At 46.3% G+C, this 25,847-nt stretch overlaps 1 protein-coding gene and 1 non-coding gene across 8 annotated transcripts in view; one reads left to right on the top strand and one right to left on the bottom strand.

The window, feature by feature from the left end:
- LOC119163012 (uncharacterized) overlaps window positions 1–25,847 on the bottom strand; it is a 434,320-nt gene that overhangs the window by 196,374 nt on the left and 212,099 nt on the right. For 6 of the 7 annotated variants that reach the window (XM_075882725.1, XM_075882727.1, XM_037414895.2 and 3 more), the window contains 2 exons: window positions 4,990–5,237; window positions 2,416–2,674 (listed from right to left, as the gene is read on the bottom strand). In XM_075882725.1, coding sequence (XP_075738840.1) covers window positions 2,416–2,674; window positions 4,990–5,237 — 507 coding nt within the window. The remainder of the gene's footprint in view (window positions 1–2,415; window positions 2,675–4,989; window positions 5,238–25,847) is intronic. The other variant, XM_037414898.2, reaches the window with a different exon arrangement.
- On the top strand, window positions 15,361–15,433 carry TRNAK-CUU (transfer RNA arginine (anticodon CCU)). The gene has a single exon. It is a non-coding gene; the product is annotated as a tRNA-Lys (tRNA).

Genomic DNA, 25,847 nt, shown 5'->3' with positions numbered 1-25,847 from the left:
ATATCAGCCAGGAAAGTAACTTTCTGACGATGCGTAGTTTACCATATACCAACAGGTGCAGCCACAGTGGGTCCGGCATTCGTTACGGAAAGAATTTCCGTATGTTGAAGTTCGTGCATGTGCACTTTTTAACAGGCCCATTATTAACCGTACTTACTGTGCGGTAAGCCGGCAGCGCTAGCTAAAACACCCTATGATCAAGACGAAGTGTAGTCATTGGCAGCAAGTGTTTAAAGGCTGTTATCGTGTCCGGCCCACAATACAATACCCTCTGCAATCCATCGCACACCCGCCCACATGGTGAAGGAAATCGCTTCCTCAAGAAAGCATGTGCCAGCCAAAAACACACGATTTACAGCAGACACTGCAGTGGCCCCTAAGTTCCGTGCAGAGCTTGACGTCACAGACGCAAGCCAGGTGGGTGTTGCGAGGCAACCTATAAAATTAATTTGAGAACAATATGCAAAACTTTCAGACCTGTAATTTGGCCTAAACGGGAGAAACGTGCTAATGATTGCACCGACTGAATTTTGTAGAGATTCATTGACCTTGAAAAATCACTGGAGTTTGCCTTTAAAAACAATACAGTAGACTCTCATTAAATGGAACCTCAAGGAACCGGGAAAATATGTTACATTTAAGGGGAGATGCGGGTCGAAAAATGCGAGTTTTTTTTTCAAAATTACCGATTTTTATTTTTTGCCTGTTTCGATAAGATTAGTACCTCTACTGTTATGACAAAAAAAGTACACGTCGAGACTTAACTAGAAATCCTTCAAAATTGCATCTAAAGAGCACAAGGTGCCTGTTAAAAGATCGAAAGTGTGCAGTCTTCGAGCACCTTGCTGCCGATAATGCGCCGCCGCTCGCCACTGTTCATCGCATGAGCCGAAGAGCCGAGCCTCACTCTTCAAGCAACAACAGTTTCCCTCGCTGATGCGGCGCAAGAAATTATAAAAAGAAGCACGCTTCTGCGCGTTTTTCGAGTGCCGCGACTGGATTATCACGTGGTACGGATTGGGGACCGCCATTGGCCGCTGCACATTTTCTTGTATGTGCTGTGAAGCCTATTTGCAAGGTCCATGTCTTCTCGAGCAGCGCAGCTGAACAATGTTTTTCTGGTGTAATTATCTCCGTTGTGAAGGAAAAAAAAACATCACTTGCGTCCAATGCATGAAAATCAAACCATCTTGCGATCAATGCCAAACTTGCAGTCAATGCATCAAAATCAAAACCAATGCATCAAAAGTCATTCACACCCGTCAGCCGGGAAGTTCGCAATGCGGCAATGGATGACGTCAGCACCAATCTTGCGAGGTTGAAAGAGCTCGCAGTGAGAGAGCTCAGCAGGGACGACATTGCCATTATGTACGACGGTATGTGGCACAAACATGGCCGCAAGATGGCATGACACTGGACTTAGTTCGGATTTCGCAGTCCTGTCGAACTTCTTCCTAGCTTGCAGTTGGCACAAGGCTCTGTCAGATGAAATGGAAGTTTGGCAAGCGTTTCATGGCCCTGTCTGTGAGCAAAATGTCTGTGAGGAGTCGGCTCAAGAATGCCGAGAGGGATAAACACATGGGGCTGGCGTATTTTAGTCGCAGTGGCCACTACAAGAGGGACTGTTCTTTTTGGTGTCCAAATTTCATCAAATTTAATATCTTTCATAAATAAAAACTCAACTTTAACTTAAAAACTCGTTTTTCTCAAAACACAAATTTTGCAAGTTTTTTCAAAGTGCCCCTTCCTTTTTCGGGCACTTCTAGCGCTCGACTCTGCATGAAATTTTGCCCAAATTTTTTTCTAAAGTATGGCGAATGCAATTATCTAGTTTAAATTTTAATATTTTATTGTATAATAAAAAATTCTGTCAACCTTTACTAGGGTAGGTAAAACATGGACTTTTTACGTCTATTATTTTTCACACCAATTACATATTTTGTATGTGCTTCCTAATTAGTTATTTGTATTCTACGCTTTATTTCAAACATTATGAACTATGAATGGTAAAAAATTACCGAAGTTCAGGGATGAAAAGAGGGGGGCAAAAGGGTTAAAGTCTTCACTTTGTCATTTTGCAGAGCTAAAAGTAAGCAACTTACAAGAAAACTAATTACATATTTGAAATCAGCATAGAAAGTTCTATAAACAGCTCAAGTCTCATTGATCTAGGGTGAATATTAAGAAAAAAGTGTCTTCGAGTAGCATCTCCCCTTAAGCAGTAGTTCCGTTTACTGAGAGTCTCTGAAAGTCCATCATATATTGCAAGACTATTCGCCTTTCACTTTGTTATATTTCGTAATATCGAGGTTAGAGTGTAATACGCTTCAAGTGGTCCAGCAGCTGCATCACTGTCAGTGTGTGCTACGGCACAAGTTTTGCATGCATGCCTCCAGTTTGAGCAATGCAACTGACCCTCTTGGACTTGGGCAGGGGAGGCGGCTGTCCCTGCGGGGAGGAGCCTGGCTGGGGCGACAGGTCCGTAGGTGGCGGTGACGGGGGCTCCTCCTCCTCGGGGGAAGAGGCCGGCGGGGGAAAAGACACACCCTCGGGGCACTCGAGACCCCCCACAGTGGCCGCAGCCGCTAGCAGCAGCTCCGGACCCCCGCTATTGCTGCGCGTGCGAGTGCGCCGAGACTGCGTGCTCCTTCTTCGTTTGCCGCCACTGCTGCTGCTGCACACACACACACACACCACTGGCCTCAATGTCCCCGCAGCTTCAGAAAAAGGCTCATGTGACAACTCAGTCTGCACAAAACGCCGTTTAAAGGGGCACGTTTTTGAAATGCCCAAATGGGACATTTTTCGTTTCCATGGTGTGCATTATAAACGCTCTCCCCACATCGGAGGGGTACAACACTTATAAAATAGTCTACCTTGATTTTAAAGTCTTTTTTGCCCAGCATCTACGAGCAAGCCACAGCTATGGACACCATCACAAGTCAACAAAGTTTGCATGATTCGTGTCCTGCATCCAGCTTGAATCACAGAAATCACTGCCTCTGGATGGCAATGCACTAGTTAGCGTGGACCGAATTGACAGCTGTTGCTATAATGTCGTGAGTTACTGTGCTACTGTGACTTCATACTCGTGTTGGCATGTCACTGTAAAGCCACTGTCTAGATACCGAAACCAAAATTACTGCTTAAAAGCAGCGAAATAAAAAAATATCCTCAATAAATTTTGAAGCATTACGACGCTCTTTTTAGGGTTTCCAACACCCGTGTTTTTATTGAGAACACCTGAGAGTTATTTACAATTTGTGTCAGCACTTCTTTAGAAGAAGAGGCAATAAATAGATAAATAAAAAAATTTTTTCTTCATGTTCGGTAATTAAATTGGACAGCATACTCAACACAAAGAATTTTAGTTAAACCTTGGCTTAAAGAAAGCTGATTCTAGTGTTCCGATCTAACGAAGGAATTTTCATTCCCAAAAAAGTGCCTGTAGAGTTGAAGATTGTCATAGAGTCATATTAACAAGGCTTTCATGTCGGTGAACTGCACTTAAAGGGCTAGCAAACAGCCCTGAGGTGCAAAAATTTTAAAAAGAGATATATGGGCAGTTTTTCTTTGCGAACATGCTGCTGCAAGAATTTTGGGAATACATGCTATATTAAAGAAGTTACAGGGGTTGGAACATCGGTTTAAACTGCTTTCAAATTTTCGCGTGGCCTCGCCCCCCATCTCCCTTTTATGAAGGGGAAGGCGCAGCCCATCGTCGCGACTCCGCCCACTTCGGCAACGTGACCCCACTTCGGCAACGTGACACCACGTCAGCGATTGATGTCATCGGCAAACTCGATCAGTCGCAACACACTTCCGCTTGCTGCGAAGCGTGATTGTTTATTCACAGTTTGCCGCACCAGCTGCTGGTCAACCGTGTAAGTGTTAGGTGCAAAGTGTCGACCACAAACGATCAGGTCCCCGACGAACGCCGCAGGATGGCCGATTCACTTCAGCAATGCAGCGCGCAGGGCCCAATCGTGAGGCACCCGGTGCCGATGCTTTTCCACTGCCCAGTCACTCTATTTGCAATCGACGACAAAGCAACGCTTTTTATTCGTGTTGCCCATGTCAAGAGCCAAGTACGTTCGTACGTGAGCAAAGGCGCTGTAGTTGAGCGAGGAATGTACACGTGCACGCGACAACTGCGAGGCTGGTTCTTTCACCGCAGTGCCAAAAACAAGGGGCAGTTTCGTAGCTGTTGGGTGGGAACAAGAACTGACGTTGACTTCACTACTGTTTTTTCACACCTGATTTAGAACAATCAGCGAGCTGCGTGCTACGTCACGTCGCCGATCGCTGAGCTGACGTCACTGCACATGCAAGGGGGTCGGTCAGGCGTAGGAAAGATGGGCGGGAATTGTTTTTCGAAATAATCTGCGCGGCGCACAGCGCTGTAATATTCAGAAAACGTGACCGCTGCGGTCTAATTTACGAATTACCGAGCTTGTATGGGCAGTAAGTCGGAACCTGTTTACTGGCCCTCTAACAAGGTTTTGCCAGAAAAAAAAAAAATGCAGCAACAGATTTCCAATTTCTACACAGATAGCTTTTATTCGGATGTGCCTGGTATGCAACTATGTTAAGTGCGAGACAGAGCCTCCTAGATACCATGTCTCTCAAACTCAGTATTGAAAAATTGTACTACCTAGGAATCGGCATGGTGCTGCTGCTTGATGTTGCTTTGTATTTAACCATTAATTTAAAAGCTTGCGTCGCTACATCTCTGCTGGGAAAAATTCGTAAACAGGTGGTGTGCTCGAGCCGACATTTCGACAAGTGGACTCCTTACTTCTAACATGTATACCCTCTCCCCCAATTCAGACAAATAGGGGGAGAGGGCACGAACCACATACACGCTAGTGAAGTCGACTTGCGAAAATGTTAACAGATTTCAGATCGTAAGCTTCCGTCTTGTCATTTTTTTTATATCTCTGATGTGCATCCCAAGCGCCCAACTCCCTCTGTGGCGAAGAAACCGACCTCTTGCGACTGACCACTCGGAGAGAGCGTGAGCGCTCTGTGTCCTCCGGCGGCAGATTGGCAGGGTCCGCCTCAAGGGCTGGAGTTTCTTCAATGGAGCGCTCGTCAACCTCTGGCCGGCCTTCATCAATGGACGGTCTCCCTCCCCGATGTTGCAACCGCTCCAGGGCCAGCTGGCGACGCTTCTCAGTGCGCTCCATTTTCTCAAATGCACGCATGATGGCATCGATCTTGCGCTCTTCCCGAGTCTGCACAAAGAACAGGAACACACCCAAATGTGATAACTGTTGTTCATAAAAATAGATATTCTGAACCCATTTAAGATGAAGTTATGATATGCTGAACATTCGCATGTGTAAATTTTAAGCTGGACCTTCTTTTGCATGTTCAAGCTAACTTTTTTTAAAAATGGGTTTAAACATCCATTTATGTTGCACTGCCCACAGATACAATTTCAGATTATTGTGATATGCTGATTTACTCAATTACTCTCAAAGTTTAATAAAGAAAATCTTGCTCCTTAATAGGCACATGAAATCATTTGTGTTTTAAAGACTAAGGTACTGCTTGAACTTGATGCAGAAAAAGCATTCAATAATCTCAAACACTCTTTCGTTCTATAGGTGCTATTGGACTCGGAATCTGGGGCAAATGCTTTTCCATTTTGTTAAGGCTTTTCTTATGGTCAAGTATAAGAATGGAAGCCTGGGCTAATTTGCGTGAGTTGTTCTCGGTTACGACGAAAAGTAAAAGACTACCACGAAAAGTAAAAACATAGGATGGGCGCTGACTCGTAGCTAAAATTTATTGGGCAAGAAGCAACCTAACACATATATAAATATATTGTTACGAGAAAAACAGACCCAGCAGGTACAGACTTTACGGAATATATGTAGCAAATGACCACAGCGGCGATCAGACCTGCAACACAGCAGAGGGTGCTAAAAATCTCTGGATCTGGACAGGCCTCCATTGGAACCTGAACTTGGCAACGTTTAACGCTACAACCTTATCTAGTGAGACAAGTCTCGCTGTACTATTCGAGCAGTTAAAAGGTGTTAAATGGGATATAATAGGGCTCAGTGAGGTTAGGAGGACATATAGATGAGACCTATACGGTGCTACAGAATTGGCACGCCTTTTGCTATCGGGGCATGGCTGACAGAGGAGAACTGAGAATGGGGTTCCTAATTCAAAGAAACATAGCTGGCAACATAGAGGAATACTATAGCATTAATGAAAAGGTGGTGGGTATCGTAATTAAACTCAATAAGAGATACAAGATGAAGATGATACAGGCTTATGGGCCTACATCCAGCCAAGATGACGCTTCAGTTGAAAGCTTCATTGAAGACGTGGAATCGACAATAGGTAAGGTAAAAACACAGTATACTATACTGATGGGAGACTTTAATGCGAAGGTAGCAAAGAAGCAGGCTGGAGACCAGGCAGTAGGAGATTATGGCATCCGTACTAGAAACGCCAGAGAAGAGCTACTAGTAGAATTCGCAGAACGCAATAATTTACGGATTTTGAACACCTTCTACCGAAAACGAGAAAACCGCAAGTGGACATAGAGGAGCCCTAATGGCGAAAATAAGAACGAAATAGACTTCATAATGAGTGCACACCCAGGCATCGTGCAGGATGTGGAAGTGGTTAGCAATTTAAGACGCAGTGACCATAAAATGGTACGGTCTCGAATTCGCCTAGACTTGAAGGAACGACAGAAACTGATACGCAAGAAGCCAATCAATGAGCTAGCACTGAGAGAGAAAGTACAGGAATTCATAGTCTCGCGTCAGAACAGGTACTCTGCTCTTATTGAGGGAAACAACTTTAGCGTAGGTACAATGAATGATAATCTGACTAGTATCATTACGGAGTGTGCACTGGAAGTTGGAGGCATGGTAGTTAGACAGGACACTGGCAAGCTTTCCCAGGAAATGAAGAATCCCATTAAGAAGTGTCAAAGCATGAAAGTCTCAAGTACAACAGACAAAATAGAATTGTCAGAGCTTTCGAAGCTGATTAATAAGCGTAAGGTATCCGATGTAAGAAGGTATAACATCGAGAGAATTGAACACGCTCTGAAAAACTGAGGAAGCGTCAAAGCAGTGAAGAGAAAACTTGGGATAGGGAAAATCGGACGTATGCATTAAGGGACAAAGGAAGCAAAATAACTACCAATATAGATAGGATAGTTAAAATAGCGGAGGAGTTTTACAGAAACCTGTACAAAAGCCAGGACAACCACGACCTTAATAATATTAGAACTAGTAGTAACCCAGATGACACCGCACCAGTAATATTAGAAGAAGTCAGAAAAGCCTTGGAGAGCAAGCAAAGAGGCAAAGCTGCTGGTGAAGATCAGGTAATATCAGATCTGCTGAAAGATGGAGGACAGATTGTTCTAGAAAAAGTGGCCACCCTGTTTAAGAGGTTTCTCCTGACGGGAGTAGTACCAGAGTCTTGGAAGAATGCTAACATCATCCCAATACATAAGAAAGGAGAGGACAAGAACTCGAAGAATTGCAGGCTGATCAGCTTGCTCTCCGCCGTATACAAGCTATTTACAAAAGTAATTGCTAACAGAGTTAAGAAAACATTAGAATTCAATCAACCAAAAGAACAAGCAGGATTTCGAACAGGCTACTCAACAATGGACCACATTCATACTATCAATCAGGTATTAAAGAAATGCTCAGAATATAACCAACCCCTATACATAGCCTTCATAGATTACAAGAAGGCATTTGATTCAGTAGAAATATTAGCAATCATGCAGACACTGCGGAATCAGGGCATCAATGAAGCATATGTAAACATCCTGGAAAAAATCTACAGGGGATTAACTGCTACCATAGTGATTCATAAAAAAAGCAACAGAATACTAATAAAGAAGGGTGTAAGGCAAGGGGATACAATCTCCCCAATGCTATTTACCGCGTGCTTACAGGAGGTTTTCAGAGGCCTAGAATGGGAACAGTTAGGCATAAGAGTTAATGAAAAGTACCTTAGCAACTTGCGCTTCCCCGATGACATTGCATTGCTAGTAACTCACGGGACGAATTGCAACTCATGATTACGCAGTTAGACAAGGAGAGCACAAAGATGGGTCTCAAAATTAATCTGCAGAAAACAAAAGTAATATACAACAACCTCGGAAGAGAGCAGCGCTTTGAGATAGGTAATAGTCCACTTAAAGTTGTAGAAGACTACCGTATTTACTTGCATAATCCTAGCACTTTTTTTGCCGGAAACTGATGCAAAGTTGGGGGGTGCGAGAATTACGCGGGGAAAACTTTCCACAAAAACGTACAGAGGGAAAAAAAAAAAAATGAAGTGGCCGCGAATCGGGATTCTCACACCAGCAACTAACAGCAAGCTTTAAGTACTAATTAAAACTTACCTCAACAATAAAAGCAGAGGTTCGACACAAGGCAAGATTTATTTGAGACACAAAAAGTGGAAGCAAATAGTCGAGAGGTAGAATACCATACGCAAAGCTTGTGGACATTGCGGGCGTAGCGACAGCGTTCGTCGCTCAACAGGAGCCCTCAAAAGGCAAGCGTAGGACGTCAGTATTGGGATGATGGCTATTTAACAGAATCGTCCACAGTTTCCTTCTGAAGAAATAAAGTTTACCATCAATCCCAGTTTTAGGCACACAGCAGGCCCAACGCGTCTTGGTGGCCGTCACCGTCATCAGTAGTGATCACAAAACTCGTAGACTCCAAAGGGCCTAACGGCAGTGACCATAAAATGGTACGGTCTCGAATTCGCCTAGACTTGAAGGAACGACAGAAACTGATACGCAAGAAGCCAATCAATGAGCTAGCACTGAGAGAGAAAGTACAGGAATTCATAGTCTCGCGTCAGAACAGGTACTCTGCTCTTATTGAGGAAACCAACTTTAGCGTAGGTGCCGTCAGCTGCCGTCACCAGTAGTGAACACAAAACTTGTAGACTCCAAAGGGCCTAACGGCGGCCCTTTTGCCGTTGTTTAGTGCATGATCTATCACTTGCAACTATGAAAGGAGCCGTGTAGCTTCAGTAGTATCGCCTCATAATGTGACAAGATTATTGACACAACATACAAAACACGCCGCAACGCGCACTGGCTACTTCGGCTTGGCTTGGATTGGATTGAATCTCCGTACAATAGTACAATTGATGGTGAAGAGATGGTGCCAAATGGCGCGTGCTATCATCATCAGTGGCTGGAACGAGCCGACGACATTATTGCAGCAGTTTCGGGGGTGCGATAATTACTCAAGGAAAAAAAAAAAGAAATCGTATTTTTGTTGGGCGATGTGGGGGGTGCGAAAATTATGCGAGTGCGAAGATTACGCGAGTAAATACGGTATGTCTACTCAGGGCACGTAATAACCGCAGAGCCGAACCACAAGGTTGAAGTAACTAGAAGGATAAGAATGAAGTGGAGCACATTTGGCAAGCACTCTCAAATTGTGACAGGTAGATTGCCACTATCCCTCAAGAGAAAGGTATATAACAGCTGTATCCTGCAGGTACTTGGCTACAGAGCATAAACATGGAGACTTACAAAGAGGGTTCAGCTTAAATTGAGGACACGCAGTGATCAATGGAAAGAAAAATGTTAGGTGCAACCTTAAGAGACAACAAGAGAGCAGAGTGGATTAGGGAACAAACGGGGGTAAAGAATATAATAATTGAAATCAAGAAGAAGAAATGAACATGGGCCGGGCATGTAGCGCTTAGACAGGACAATCGCTGGTCATTAAGGGTAACTAACTGGATTCCCAGCGAAGGCAAGAGGGTTAGGGGGAGACAGACGGTTAGGTGGGCAGATGAGATTAAGAAGTTTGCAGGTATAATTTGGCAGCAGCAAGCACAGGACCGAGTTAACTGGCAGAACATGGGAGAGGCCTTTGTACTGCAGTGGACATAGGCTGATGATGATGATGATGTATTTACAACTGGTTAGTTGAGCTGAGCTCACAAACGAAGAGCTTGCGCCAGTCTGTCACTGTCGTCCTCCTCTTCGTCGCATGGATCGCTGTGCCACTGGTACGCAGCATGACCCCCAGCGGCGGAAGCACACTCCCGGAGCTTTATAGGTCGTCCTCACAAGCAGAGTTGTAGATCTTGAGCCATGACACATGAAAAACAGCACTCCACTGAACTGATGACGACGGAGAGCTGGTGCCAATCTGATAAGCAACAGATGCTACCTGCCGCAATACACGGTAAGGTCCCATGTAAAGACGCAAAAGTTTTTCAGATAGGCCCACCCGACGATGAGACCAGAGTAACACAAGGGTATCCAAAGCGAAACTTGCGTCGCGATGCGAAGCATCGTAGCGGTGTCACTGTTTGCTCTGCAACACCATCAGACGAGCACGAGCGAGCTGACGAGCATGGTCGGCTCGTGCAATAGTGTCACGAGCATGCTCGGCATGTCCGCAAAATTCTTGATGAAGCAGCGAAAGTAGGATCCCAGTCCGAGAAAGCTGCATACATCCTTTGATGATCGTGGTACAAGAAAATTTTTGACTGAGCTGATTTTTGCTGTGTGAGGTTGTATGCTGTTAGCGTCCACTAAATGGCCAAGAACTGTAATTTGGTGCCGCCAAAAGTGACACTTGAATAAGTTCAGCTGGAGGCCAGCATGACAAAAAATATCTAAGATGACTGGTAGACATGACTTTCAAATGTAGGTGAAGAAATAATGACATCGTCCAAATAGCACAAACAAGTAGCCCGTTCAAAGCCTCTGAGCAGACATTCCATCATCTGTTCAAATGTGGCTGGAGCGTTAGAGAGGCCGCAGGGCATGACCATGAATTGATATGGGCCGTCGGGTGTAATAAATGCAGTATTTTCTCGATCCATGGCATCCACCTCAATCTGCCAGTACCCGGAACATAGGTCTATGGATGAGAAGTAGTGGGCACCGTAAAGGCAATCAAAAGCATCTTCTATTCGTGATAGAGGGTTCACGACTTTTTTTGTAATTTTGTTCGAATCGCGATAACAGACACAGAAACCCCATGTGCCGTCTTTCTTGCGGATTAGCAGGAAAGGGGATGCTTAAGGACTGAGAGATGGTTCGATGATGTGCTTGAAAGCATTTTGTTGACTTCAGTTTGGATAATCTGACGATCGATCAACGACACCCAATAGGGACGCCTATAAATAGGAGGCTCATCACCAGTGTTTATGTGGTAGTTCACTCCAGTAGTTTGCCCGAAAGACGGCCGCCGAGGTTAAAAACGATGTAAGACAGCAGAACGTGGTGGAGCTCTTCAGTCTGCTGTGCTGTTAGATTAGAAGCAATCATCGACCTAATTGCACTGCCGAGGCAATAAATGGAGTGGGGCTGGGCAGAGGGGTTGGAAGGAGCGACCATGGAGAAAACATCCACTCCGCTGTCTTTGAGAAGCAGTGCCAAAGCGATACCTTGCGGCAGCACCTGAGGTGCCCAACTGAAATTGACAACTGGGAGATGGTGTGCGGTAACATAATACCGCGCCTGATGAGGACATCAGCGACGGCAGTCAGTACAAAGTTGCCATCGGGAACTGGTGGATTTGATACGTACTCGACGTAGGTCAGCGTTTGAGGCGGAAGACGAGCATATCAGGCAGTGCAGAAGCGACTCGGTCGTTGTGCAGCGGGGTTTGTGATGGGCAATCTGAGATGGAGCTTACTGGCCGAGCAGTCAATGAGGGCAGGTGTGAGTAAATACGGCCGCTCCAGGAAAAAGCGCTCTTGAAACCGCACTGATACTCGCAGAGTTGGCAGGCGCGCCAGCGATTGCGACTGCTCTTTATTTACAAGTTCATATTGCTACTCAAGCAATGCCCCTTCCTCCCCACGTTGTTTCATGCTCATTCAAGGCAAGTGGTTTACTTTCTGTTTGTGCATTCAACGGCAGTTCCAACACACAGAAGATAGATGGGCCGACTCGTTTCATCTCTGCTTCAGCAGCGCTCGCATGGTTTTACCCGCTCGAGAAGGTTACGATGCACAGGGGCATGTTATCAATTTGGACTCACCACGGAACACGGCGCCGACGACAAAACCCCACCAAGTGTCCATATAGCTATCGCAATAATAATGCAGTTTTTTACTGCAAAATAAGTGTTTTGGGTTAGCTCTGCCTTCAGTCCCTCTTGTACGAGGTCCGTCTCATGTACTGCTGACGCAGAAGCCTAACTAATGTTTCAGCTGCACACAGTCATACCGTGCACGATTAGCGTCCCCTTTTCGTAGCTAGTCTCATTGAAACTATACAGGTTCGGGCGAATAAAGCAATAGGCTATGTCAACAACAACACTTCATTGCTAGGCATTACCAATAGCGCGTAAATTTCGCGAAGCGATAGTACAGAAAACAAGAGTAGACGCTTACTCCTTGGTCGTTGACGACCTCGGCTCGCAGGGGGTTGCAGGTTCGACCTCCTTCGTGCCTGGCCAGTGTCAGAGAGGGCGTGTGGCCATCCGCATGCTAGTTTTGTTCACTGACCCGGTTTCCCTCCCCCTCACGAGAATAATACCATTTCTCGCTGACAAAGGGGAGGCCATTCTGCGCGCTGGGAAAGGGAGATATAGAGCGCCGGCCGTGAGGGTGTTCCCGCAACTAGGCTTTCCCGCTGCCGTAAAAGAGAGAGGGTGGCTGGGCACACATGCTCCCCCACATCCTCCCCCCCCCCCCCTTAGAAAGGCCCCTGAACGACAGAGACTGCAACATGAGAATATTTTGTTATTCATAATAGAGGAAGGCTAGAACGGAGGGTACAAATCCGTGCCCTCCTGCGGTTGGCCCTGTGCCGTGGGTGCCGCTGGTGCCTCCACTTGTCGTCACTGCATCCTGAGTAGCCACCACCACTGCTGCCGTGCCCACTTGAGCCATGGCCAGTCATCGCCGCCGCTGTCACCTCCTCTACGTTACTGCCACTGCTGTCGCTTCCGCCGCTTTTACTGCTGCCCTGGATCCGGTGCTGATATCACTCTGGTCTAGACCGCGCCACGTTGACCTCCGCTACTCAGGTCATGGATGACGACTGAGAGTTGCCAGTTGGTGACGGTCCCGTTCAGCACTGGCTTAGGCCGCCTTCTCCAGCATGGTCTGGGCTGCCGCATCGGGTCACAGGTCCACTAGTTTGGTGGGCTCGGGTGTCTCATCATTGGTGTGCCACGCCATGGCTTCGGGGTAGCAGAAGCCAAGGGTGCCGGAAAATCGTGGGTCGGCTAGGTAGGCTTGTGCTTGTGATAGCGGCTTCGAGGCGGCTGGCTCTCTTGGCTGGGCTGGCAGTCGGTCACCCTGGTGCCTCTTGCGTAAAGCCCGATGATGAGGGCGATGGGGTAGGTTGAAAGTGGCATTGCTTGGTTGGGTGGGGCTGCGATGACGACATGGATGTTGTTGGGGGTGATCCGGCGAAAGGAGTGGATGGGATGTACCTCCGAGCTGTTCCGGCGGCACTTCTTTCTCTTTCGGCTCTCCATATGCTCGTTGAAAGGTCGACACAGAAAAAAAATACAGATTAACAATCGCACATGTGTTGCGCGCGAACCCTTGCACCTCGCGTCGAACATATCAAACGCGGCCTGCCGTGGAGAGTTGTCTTTGCCTGTTAAGCAAGAAGTAACGCGGTTCTGGGTTCCTCACTCGATGTCGAGCGATCTTACCCTCCGCTTGCGGCCTGGAGGGGGACTGACTGTAGTCTTCGTGCTGACTTGAAACGCTCGTGCTCCACACGTAGCGTTTCAAGTCACATATGTGCACCGGTTCGCCGCTTGGTTTGCCTCTCATGCTCACGAGCCGATAAACGAGCGAGAAAACTTTCTCTCGCACTCGGTGCCGCCCGGACCATTTCGGTGCCAGCGAGGCAGCAAACTGTTTGCTAGCACTGCTGAGAACATGATGGCACCGCAGCTCCAGATCGCCCACTTCGTTGTGAACGTTCCGATGCGAGCAGCCGTACTGCTTCTGCTGTGCCCTAGCAGTGCTGAGATTATACCGAGCTTTATGTAAAGCTTCTGCTAGCTTTTCGCACAGCTGCGTTGCATATTCAGCGCATGCTGATGTCGCCACTGGCACTACACCACAATCCACAAGTACAGTCTCCATCGGATTCGGCAGTTCTCTCCCTGGTTCAGAGAAGAAGGCACATACCCAGTCGATCGATTCACGGTCGATCGCAATGCAAAACTGATCTCTGGAAGGTAGATATCCCAGTGCCCATGTCTTTCAGAGAACGCAACAAGCATGTGCTTGATGTTGCGATTGACTTGCTCGGTGGGTTTCGACTGAGCATGGTAGGTGGTTGTTTTCTTGTGCTTAATGCTCAACGCGGCGCACGTGTCAACGAACACCTTCGCAGTGAAATAAGACGCATTGTCTGTAATAAACTGCGCAGGGAACCCGAACCTGGTGAAAACCTCCATAAACTTCTCCAAGATCACTCGGGCCGTCAACTTCATAAGGGGAAAAAGTTCCACCCATTTAGTGAAGTGATCCGTGATAACCAGCAAGAACTTGTTTCTGCTAGGAGTTGTGGGGTACGGGCCCATTACGTCACATGCCGCGATTTGCCAGGGAGTCCGACTGATCAGCTGCATGAGGCCGGGCGGACGTCTGCCTCGTGGCTTGACGCTTTGGCACACATGACATGAACGGGTGTAGCGAATCACATCCCGCTTCATGCCTCGCCAGGTAGCGAGGCGACACAACTTAGTGTAAGTCTTAGGGCCGCTCGCATGCCCAGCGATGCACGAGTCATGAAAGTAGCGAAGTGCTCCTCTGAACGTGCGCGGTATCACGACTTTGAATGACTCATTTGAGTCATCGTTGGATGGGATGTACCTCAGCAGGACGCTGTCAAAATCCAGCAGGTATGAATCCAGCATGCTCACAGCACTACCAGCTGTTGCTGAGCGCTCCGCACTGACAGCAATACCAGCTGCCCTGCTGTGCGCGGAGGCCTCGCTACCACCCGGCTCCTGGAGCCCGTCGAACACCTTTCGACAAAATGGATCTTTCTGCTGAGCTTTTAACAGTTCCCTTCAGCTGAAAACAATCCCCGCACTAACGACAGCCTCTACGTGGTTCACGCTCTCACCTCGAACTAACGTTTGTTCCGCTGTTTGCATTAGCGCAAGTGTCTCGCTCTCAGCTCGTTCAAAATTAGTCGCGTGACTTGCCTAGTGTTGGACTGAAGCACGCGATAGTGCATCAGCTGCGGCATTGTTCTTACCCTTGCGAATGGTCAAGTCGTACCACTGCAGCAGCAATGCTCGACGCGCCAGGCGGCCACTTGGTTTGATCAAGCGCCTCAACCAAGTGAGCGCCATGAGGTCAGTCTTCACAAATGCAACTTCGTCTGCCCGGCTGGCTCAGTTGGTAGAGCATGAGACTCTTAATCTCAGGGTTGCGGGTTCGGGCCCCACGTTGGGCACCAGATGTAGGGGGTCTGTCCCATGTACAGCTGAAGCAGAAGCCTAACTAATGTTTCAGCCGCACACAGTTGTACCGTGCACGATTAAAGTCCCCTAACCGTAGCTAGTCTCATTGCAGCTATACACGGGTTTGGGTGAATAAAGCAACAGGCTAGGTCAACAACAACGCTTTATTGCAAGGCGTTACCAATAGCGCATAAATTTCGCGAGGAGATGGTACGAAACACAAGGGTAGACGCTTACTTCTTGGTCGTTGATGTCCTCGGCTCGCAGGGGGTTGCGGGTTCAACCTCCGTTTTTGGCCGGTGTCAGAGGGCGTGCCGCTGTCCGCACACTAGTTTTGTTCATTGACCCAGTTTCCCTCTCCCTAACGAGAATAATACCTGTTCTCGCTGAGAAAGGGGAGACCCGTTTTGCGTGCCGGGAAAGAGGGATATCGAGCGCCAGCCGTGGGGGTGTTTCCGCAACTAGGCTTTCGCGCTGCCGTAAAAGAGAGAAGGTGGCTGGGCGCACGTGCTTTCCCACGCCTTTTAGTTTATTTTCCAAACTTTCGGACCGAACCTGGATATAACGAAATTCTCTTTATAACGAAATTTTCCAGGAATTTATCAACTTCCTTATAGCCCGGTTTAACTGTATATATATATATATATATATATATATATATATATATATATATATATATATATATATATATATATATATATCATCATCATCATCATCAGCCTGACTACGTCCACTGCAGGACAAAGGCCTCTCCCATGTTCCGCCAGTTAACCCGGTCCTGTGCTTGCTGCTGCCAATTTACACCCGCAAACTTCTTAATCTCATCTGCCCACCTAACCTTCTGTCTCCCCCTAACCCGCTTCCCTTCTCTGGGAATCCAGTTAGTTACCCTTAATGACCAGCGGTTATCCTGTCTACGCGCTACATGCCCGGCCCATGTCCATTTCCTCTTCTTTATTTCAACTATGATATCCTTAACCCCCGTTTGTCCCCTAATCCACTCTGCTCTCTTCTTGTCTCTTAAGGTTACACCTACCATTTTTCTTTCCATTGCTCGCTGCGTCGTCCTCAATTTAAGCTGAACCCTCTTTGTAAGTCTGCAGGTTCTGCTCCGTAGCCAAGTACCGGCAAGATACAGCTGTTATATACCTTCCTCTTGAGGGATAGTGGCAATCTACTGGTCATAATTTGAGAGTGCTTGCCGAATGTGCTCCACCCCATTCTTATTCTTCTAATATATATATATATATATATATATAGGAAAGGATGCACTAGCCTCTTTTTTCTGCAGAGCGAATATTGCCTTTCCAGCCGGGGTCTCTGCTTACCTTGGGAGCGAACAGGGGTGGAGGGGGGTGGGGGGGAGGCCTCATGGTTGTCGCGGTATCGCGGCAACGATCAACACATGTCTCTTGTCCCCACAGGAGGTGGGAGCTTTTACGGGCTGCGCTCTCAACATGAACTGTACCAACATGTGCTGCCCACGGGAGGCGCTTGTCATCAACGCCGTCACTACGCACGAGCCTTGTTGTGATCATCTATTGTGACACACCGCAGGAAACTTGGTTACTTAGCAAGCGCATGTTCACTACAATTAAGATTGCCCCCTAAATATGCTAGTTTTGCTTTATAAAACATTCAAATATGTTCTTTTCCATTCATTGCTTCACCCTTTTGGCGAACTGTGGCTTTTTTACTGCTCGTAATAGGCTAGCTCAATCGTGTCCCCAAATAATGGGCAGGCATTTGAAAGGCTGCCAAGTTAAACATGCCAAAACATATGTGGGTTGCGCCACAGGGGCAATGCTGTCGTGCGGCAAGTGCTACGTAGGGCATACTGGTCAGTGTGTCAATGACAGAATGAGGGAGCACGCAAATAATTTGAAGAAGGACATGAATGCACACATTTCTACACATTGCGAGTCCTGCACATGTTCTCCAAGGTTTCAAGAGGTCAAGATCCTGAGTAGGAGTAAAGATAGAAAAGCACGTGAACATTAGGAAGCCTTTTAAAAGCGAAGCTCCTTAAGACCTCACGATGTCCGCCGTCTCCCGTCTGTCCGTAACACGTCTTCATCGGTCTGACATTTCTGAACCATTTTCCATGTAACCTTCAACTTATAAGCAACAGAGGGCATTTGTGGTAACCGTTTTGCATGTAACCTTCAACTTATAAGTAACAGAGGGCGCTGTGGTTAATTCTAGATGTGATGGCGCTGCTGTCAACGCTATATATATTGTGATGTAACGGTGAAGGCAACCTTTATTAGGCCCAGAAGACACGATGAAGTGACAACGCCCAAGGCACAGAACTCAGACAAGCCAAGTGCTCACAACAGATGAAGATGACAACCACTCATGATGATGAATATGTGTAAAGATAGTAGATGTGCTTAATGAATGCCTACAATATATATAACCACGTTTCATACCACGCATTCTCTTCTCTCATATGGACAAAGACGAACGCAGGAAAGCGCGACGTGCTGAGTATCAGCGTCACCGTCGGCGGGAACCTACCGCGGAGACAAAAGAAAAGGATGCGCATGCAAAGCGGAGACGGCAACAACAAAGTTCTACACCACTAGGGCTAAGGCTAGGGCTAAGGAATCAAAGGCTAAGCGGGAAAAACGCCAAGCTGACGCGCAGTTGAGACAACTTGAAGCAGATGCAAGGCGGCAATACTGACAACAAAATTCTACACCAGAGACGATAGCTAATGAAGCTGTGATTATGAAGTCAAAACGTAACCCGGAACTCGAAACCTCATATCAGCTATAAAGAAGAATCACCGCTATATCGCAATCGGTCTCAGCACTATCTCTTTGAATAAAAAAAGTATATAAGTATCACAACCACAATCAGTCTCAGTACTATCTCAACTTTAATCACAATAATCACCTCCGAAAGCTTCGCCCCATAATTATCTTCAAGCAGCTTGAAATGCAGTCATTTTTTTCATTAAGAGATATGGTAGTGATTGTGTTAGTCAGCCATATTTTGTCCTGTTTGCCTTAAAATGTACGTTTTTTTAATCATACTGTTGATGTAAGATCTTTGCCTAGAGCCTCCTGTAACCAGCCGGGTGTATCCTTCATGCCCGCGTTGTCGGAAAATATATTATGTGTGCCTTGAGTTCTTTTATTGAGGGAAGAAGATGGGGATTGAAGGTGAAATTATTTAGTGTTTGTCTTAGAGCAATGAAATTAGGCATGCTCATCGGAAACTGCACTGAATAATAAATGACAAAGTTTCGTTTGGCTATCTCAAGTAGTTGTTCTGGAATTATAAACTTTTTTATGTATAACTGTATTACCAAACGTGTCTAAAACCTGGTGTGACAAAAAAAAAAAAAAAAAAAAAAAAAAAACAGTAGAAGCCTATAGTTGCTCTTATATTTTAGCAAGGGGGATATGAGGTTCTGCAAATATCTTTTATGACTGTTTTTATTTTACAAAGAACGTTGTATACATGCTTGTAAATTCAGTCGTTATCGTAACGTGAATTTAGCTTAGGGGTAAAAAAAAAGAGATAGTAATTAACAAATATGGAAATGTCACGAGATAGAAAATTCACTGAGAAACACAATGAAAAAAAAAAAAAACACATGAAAATCCGTCAAACCCTAGTCATGGCAGCATCGTAGCAAGCTGGACAGTCGGGTCAAAACACACTTCTCAGAAAACTGGCGTTTAGTTGAACGGTCCGTAAAGGCCCATCAAAATGACTTGGGACTGTAACACTCTGTGTCCTTGCTTGCGGGGTCTTCTTACGTCTCTGCTCTATAATATTTTCTGCAATGCGTGCCTTTCGTTTTTTGTTTGTCCTTTTCTTCAACTTTTCGAAGGGCGAGGCTAGCAGTTTTGATGCCCTCAGACTTGCACATTTTAGGGTTGGCTCGTAAATTCCCGAAATTGTACCGTGCAACTGCTTCATTTACAGCAGTTTTCACTGCTGCACGCTGAGTCTGCACAAAAAGCAGGTTAACACCAGAGTGTGATTACTGTTGTTCGTAAAAAATGTTCTTAACTCATTTGGAATGAAGCTATGGTGTGCTGAACATTTGCATGTGTAAATTTTAAGTTGGAACTTCTTTTGCAATGTTCAAGTTAAGATAAATGTTCAAGTGCACATCAGCGTGCAAAAATGCAGCGCGCTGATCCTTTCATGTCAGTGACCAGATGACTAAATGCAAGCTTTCCGCTACATCCTGCGTTTAGTTGCCTTTGCATTGCTCCAGCAGCTGCGGGTCAGAGAGACATGTAGCGGAGGCAACAGAGCCTTCGGTACATGTTTCGACAGGCTATACTTAAGAGGTTGTGCGGAACGATGTTTACACCAGCTGTCAAAGCCAGGTGGGCAGAGCTTACGGTGAGGCTTGTCATCGGTAGACGAGATGTAGTAAAAGTGGCCATCACGGCCCTTTGCATGTCACTGATGCTTGTGTGTTTTCGCAAGACTAACCCGTAGTAGCTGGTCAGTTCTTTCATCAACTCCTGCATCCGTCCACCCCTGTCAACTAATGGCTTCCCATTCTTTGCTCATACCACCAATATGCGAAAAGCGGTGACCATTATTTTCTGCACATGGTTCACGCAGCCTTTTTCGATCAGTGGTATAAAGCTGCACACCTCATCTCTGCACAAAGCAAGATAGGTTCAGCTGTTACCACAACAAATAATGTTGGTGTAGCGGAAGCACCTCACCGCATTGTCGCGGCTAGTTGAGGGCCCCAGGTCACAGGCCTCACTGCCGGCCGTTGACTCACCGTCATTCCGCAGCGCTGGCAATGATGTTGTCATCTGCCGCCACGGAAACTAGACTTCTCTTGTGCTCAAACCGCACCGCGATGTCGCGGCTAGTTGACGGCTTTGCATCATAGGCCTCACTGCCGAGCCTCCACGTTGTGTAGGTGTTTGCTTTTTGCAACAAATGCCTTAGTGGTCACACAGTCCTCGGTTCGTCTGAATCATTGACTGTTGACCGCTTCGTTTTCCAAACTAGAGGCTTGTGTTTACACATCCTGTACATGTACTTTGTCTGGTACTTCGTCCTGCGCATCCGGCCAGTGCAGCGATCCATTACGGGCACTAAGACTCACGCTACAGAAGAGCTGACATATAGGCGACTGTACAGCAGCAGCACATTCGGAAACTATCGTGCGCCAGCGTGTGCACAAATCAGACGACCAGCGCAAGCAAGCGCGTCCCAGAAGCCACTCACAAAGCATGCTTAGTACCACGTGACAGGAGCGACCAGTCGGTGTGCGTCTAAGGCGTCGTGGATGCCTTCACATTTTTTCTATGTGTGCGTTTATCTTTGCTCGTAGACGCATGGTTTCACTGGGAGAAGTACGGCAGTGAAACAAGCTTTCCAGTGGCACTAAACTTTCCGCGAGCAGCGGCGAAAGCGCGGGAGTGTCGCACTCAGAAATGGACCATTTTCACGCAGATTTCACCCAACCCAACCTTTTTCGATACGCGGTCAGAAAAGCATTTCTTAAGTTTGCTTTGCTTTGAGATTGTTTGGGGTGTTATTATTTTGAGATATGATAGAAATGGTCATGCAGAATCGAAATCTGACCTTATCCCAACTTTGATTTTTGCAATAATTTTGCGATTTGATCCATGCGTTCTTCCTTAAAGCTGTTAGTAGCGCTTGTGATGTGCCGTTCTTTGTGTCTGTCTTGTCGTTTTTCGCGCAACATCATGAAGGTGATTCAATACCAACTAGCCCAGCAACAAGTCCTTCTAACCAACGAGTTTGCATAAAAGGCTTTCGTGCATGACTGAGCTGTTCCGGTTGTAATTTGGTGCCTTGAGAAGTGCAACTAGCGATGTCCTGCTGTTATATGAACATTGACGCGAAGTGAAAGTAATTTTTCATAGAGAAAAGAGCTGTGTCGCGCTCTTATGCGTGCACGAGCCTGTGAGTGCACAAAGGCAGCAGATCAGCTGTACATCGACAAGTTTGCACAGAAAAAGAACATGGAAATATCACAATCTCATAGATGAGCTTTTCGACCACCTGAAAATACTCCCTGTGGCTAGAGCTTGTCTAGGTAATGATATGCATGCGCTCAAGGCGTATGCACATGAACTGCCAGGAAGATAAATCGGTCGTTCTGAGCCTGTCCCACTCTACTTTTCTAATTATCAGCCTAAGGGGACACAAGTTCATATTTAGCATTCATGAATATTTGATCGACGTTCGATTCGAGTAAAATTAGTTTTTTTTTTTTTTTTTTGACGGAATCGTAAACTCGTCTTGAGATGCGGGGTTGGCATAAAACTGGGTGCTGTAACTAAGCCTTTTAATATCTTGTTTCTGTGGAGATTTCGCCGGGACCAAACCGATTCGCGGTAAAATGCGGGTCGCCGTGAAACTGCAGGATGTATAACTAAAGTTTCACTGAATGTTCCACTGTATTTAAAAAGGGGGAATAGGCGGGCTTGTTGGTACATTCAGTGGAATGCCAGTTACACGTCGCCCTGTTTCGCAACGACCCGCATTTTGCGGCCAATTGGTTTGGTTGCAGCTAAATTACCATAGATATAATAAATTGAAAAATGTTGGTTATACAATGCAATATTACGCTGACTCCGCATATTACAACTTTCCAATTTCGTCTGACAGCAAATAACAGTTTTAACTCGAGTCGAATGCTGACCAAACATTCACAAGTGCAAAATAAGAACTTGTTTCCCTTTAGGCTGATGATTAGAAAAGTAGAGGGAGTCTTAGAAAAATTTATTCTCCTGGCAGTTCATGTGCTTCTGAATACACTTTGATCACTTGCGTATCTAGGTTCGTTACCTACACAAGCTCTATGACCACAGAGTAGCTTCAGCTGGACATAAAGGTAATCTTTGAGATCTGAACGATTTCACACCTTTCGTATGCGGAAGCTTTTCCTGGTCTATACTCAGCTCATCTCGTGTGTTTGTTTACGCCACTCACAGCCGCAGGCGAGAAAGAAAACAACGTAGCTACTTTCACGAGGCAAAATAACTTTCGTTTGACATGCACGTCCATAACACAGGTGGGCATCACAAGTTGCACTTCACGAGACAACGAATTACAACGCTCAGCCGTGCACCAAGGCATCCAAAGTGAACTCTTGCTTCATCGTTATAATGTGATGGTGATGACACTGCCCCCCATATTCGAAACCGCTTTTTAACCAAAGGTTGGAGCTGTGCAGTGAACTAGGACAGTACATATTAATGAAGTTATGTTAAAGAACTAAAAAAAAAAAAAAAACAGAGAAAAAGTGCCAATTCAGACTGAACTTGTTTTCAGAAACAGCTGTGAATTCAAAACCAATCGATACTTTTTTTTTATTCTAGTTCACTACACAGTGAACTAAGTGGTGAAACATTGTACAGAATTTCAGTTCAATGCGCGCACTGAGGAAAAAGTTGTGAAAGTTGGCGTTACATGACTCTGAGCAAATTTTCATTTAGAGAAAAATGTTAACAAAGATTTCAGAGCCGGTACAAGGTGTCAGAAACTTTGCCAGAGGCTACACTCTAGCGAACCAGCTGAGTGGCACAAGGTGGCAAAGCATGTCATCTTTTTGGTAACGATGATACAGCTGTCTGCATAAAAATAAATCGCAGCTGCTTCATGCACGCTCAGTGATACAACATACGCACGCACAATGCCAAAAGCAAAAAACAAACAACACAGACATGACGAAATACTCAGAAAAGCATGTTCCATAGAGGCATGAATTCAAAAAGTAAAGATGCAGAGCAAATATTTAGTTTCAAAGAAGCAATGCACAAAAGGACATTATCACGCACACATGAAATGATGTAAACATAAATGATAAGATAAATCACCACGGTACCATTTTCCAGAGAAGTGCGCCAATGCCCATTCTGTTTGCAATTTTTATCAAAATGATGCGTTTTTTCAGTTTTTTATGTTGCTTTTGTGTTAATTGATCAGAAACCGTGCCTTTCGACAATAAATCATCGGTTATAGTACAGCATTTCTGTGCATCATTTTTTGTGTGTATGATAGCGTCCTTTTGTGCACAGCTGCTCCTAATTCATGGTTCACCTCGTGCTATGAGAGCTAATCAGTCCTTATTAACGGAGAACGCAGCCTTCGAAAATCGAAAAAAAAAAAAATGTCAAAAAGTTCATTTTTAGAAAACAGTATATTCGGTCAGTATAACCTATAAACTAAATCCTCTGTAAATATCAGCACCAAATTAGCGCTAAACGTACCATAAATAAACTATTTAGCTAGCCAAAGCAGCACCTGAGGAGTGCGCAATCGTCAAAAATACCCAAACTTCGCGCGCATGCCGTTTCTCCTTGACTCAATCGATTGCCGCCATCTTGGTCACTTTTTGTTCGCAATTTCTTGTTTCCCCCCCCCCCCCCATCCCGCCATCAGCGGCGACATTGACAACTGGCTTGCGATTGTGTAGCTTGCAGGGTACTCGATTTTTCCCACTTTTCAAGCGCGGAGCGTGCACTCCTTTGGGACGAGGGGAAACGAGTGGTTGCTAATGGCTGGTGTGCGCGCTTACGTGCTCCTCTCCCACACATGTTGCAGCCGCCACCCGGCTGCCCACGTGACTCGTCTGCTCTTTTACGTTCTCTCTGTGCTTCTTCGTCTTTTTCGATTGGCCTCGGCACTCTCGTGCAAATCGTTCTTACGAGACAATAGCTCTGCACAGCCCCGCGATCGTCCAGTTCTCCCGTGCCTTCTGCTCGAACAGTCGCAAGCTGCCGGACGCATGACCGACCGAAGCAGCTCTTTGTGCCGAGGAGGCACTTCGGAAGTTTTAGACGTGGTTTGTGGCGATGGATCGCACGTTTCAAAGGAAACGCGCAACTGTGCTCACTTTTAGAGAACGAAAGTGCCCACTGCCTATTCCACGGCATTTGCAGAAATCTCCAGCAAGTCGGCGATAACGAAGTCACCCTGGATACTCGACCGTTGACAAGCTATCGCGACCCAGCGAACAATGCAGAAGTGGCGTGACGAAGGGGTGTGTCAAAGTCATCAACAGAAGGCATGCTTATCGATGTTATTACCCATCAACGTGTGACTGCAAGGTCGCTTAACCGGGATCGGGCTGTTCAGCATGACGGTGGAATGATCTATGCGGAAATGACAGGCGCGTCAGCAGACGCTGTCGATGAACGGAGTGGTAAGAAGACTTGGCTCGGCAAGCATCGTACAATTTAAGGGCACACTGAAACAAGCTTTCTGTCTGCGGATACGGCAAAAGAGCAGTCAAAAACAGTTCGCGAGTCGCTCGGCTCGATGTCGGCAACTGAGCAGAAGTTCGCACTGACCGCGTCTCAGGAACCTGAAATGATGTCTGCACCAGAAGAAGAAAAATACGCGCTTTTTCAGATGGCTGCTCTGAGCGAGATGATTGGGAAAACACTGCCCAATTCGTCATGAGCAAGACCTTTCTGTAGACCGGGACATAATGCTTAAACTTGCTGTGAAAATAGTGCTAATATGTAGTTCTTTCAGCACAGCCAGCTCTCACTGGCCATTAAAGAGAAAAGAAGGTGCGAGAGTTTCTGATATAAATGTTAGGTCAGTGCAGGCAATCAGGGGCATTGGAAAAGGACCTACTGCTATAAAGGACTTCTGGGCAGTGATGAATGAGCACGGTTATAAAAGCACTGCGGCCCATTTATCAACGCCTGTCCTACTCTCAACTCCTGGCTCGATGTAGTGGCAACAAGACTCAAAATGCTGCTGAGAGCCTCCACTAGGTGATTTGGTCACTTACCGTATTTACTCGATTCTATCGCGCCCTCGATTGTAACGCGCACCCGATTTCCACCGCGGAAAAAAAAAAAAAAAAGTAAGACATCGATTGCAACGCGCACCCATTTTTCTCGCTGGCCCGCACGATCACACCACTCGAAAAAAACTACTCCTTTCGGGAGCGTCTTCCATTTAAATATGAGGTACGGGCGAAGCTTGTGCCCATCTGACGTGTAACAGAGCATTGCCGTCACTGTAGTTTTACCGTGGACCGATGTCAGCACGCGAACTTGCTTCGCCCCCTTCTTCTCGACAGTTGTGGTGCCAAGCATGTCGAAGTAAAGAGCCGTCTGATCGGCATTCCCGATTTGCCCACGCAGGAAAAAAATCTGCTGTTGTTGCGCTGCAAGTCTAGGACGAACCTCCGAAAACTGAGAAGCTTTTCATCGTACTCCTCCGCAAAACTTTTCGCATATGCATGTTCGCCTTCGGAGGGAAAAGCCTTTCCTCTTCATGAAGGTAGTTAGCCAGCACCTGCTCGCTTTAAACTGGCTCCGCATTAGACCTTTTTCTAAGACTGATTGCATAGCCCGCACTTGGAGCAGTTCTGTCGTCACGGGCCGCTGTGCCGCTCGCTGCTCAAGCACATACTCG

This window comes from Rhipicephalus microplus, unplaced genomic scaffold, assembly GCF_043290135.1.
Source record: "Rhipicephalus microplus isolate Deutch F79 unplaced genomic scaffold, USDA_Rmic scaffold_13, whole genome shotgun sequence".
Lineage (NCBI taxonomy): Eukaryota > Metazoa > Arthropoda > Arachnida > Ixodida > Ixodidae > Rhipicephalus > Rhipicephalus microplus.
This window is presented reverse-complemented; position numbering and strand designations above follow the sequence as displayed.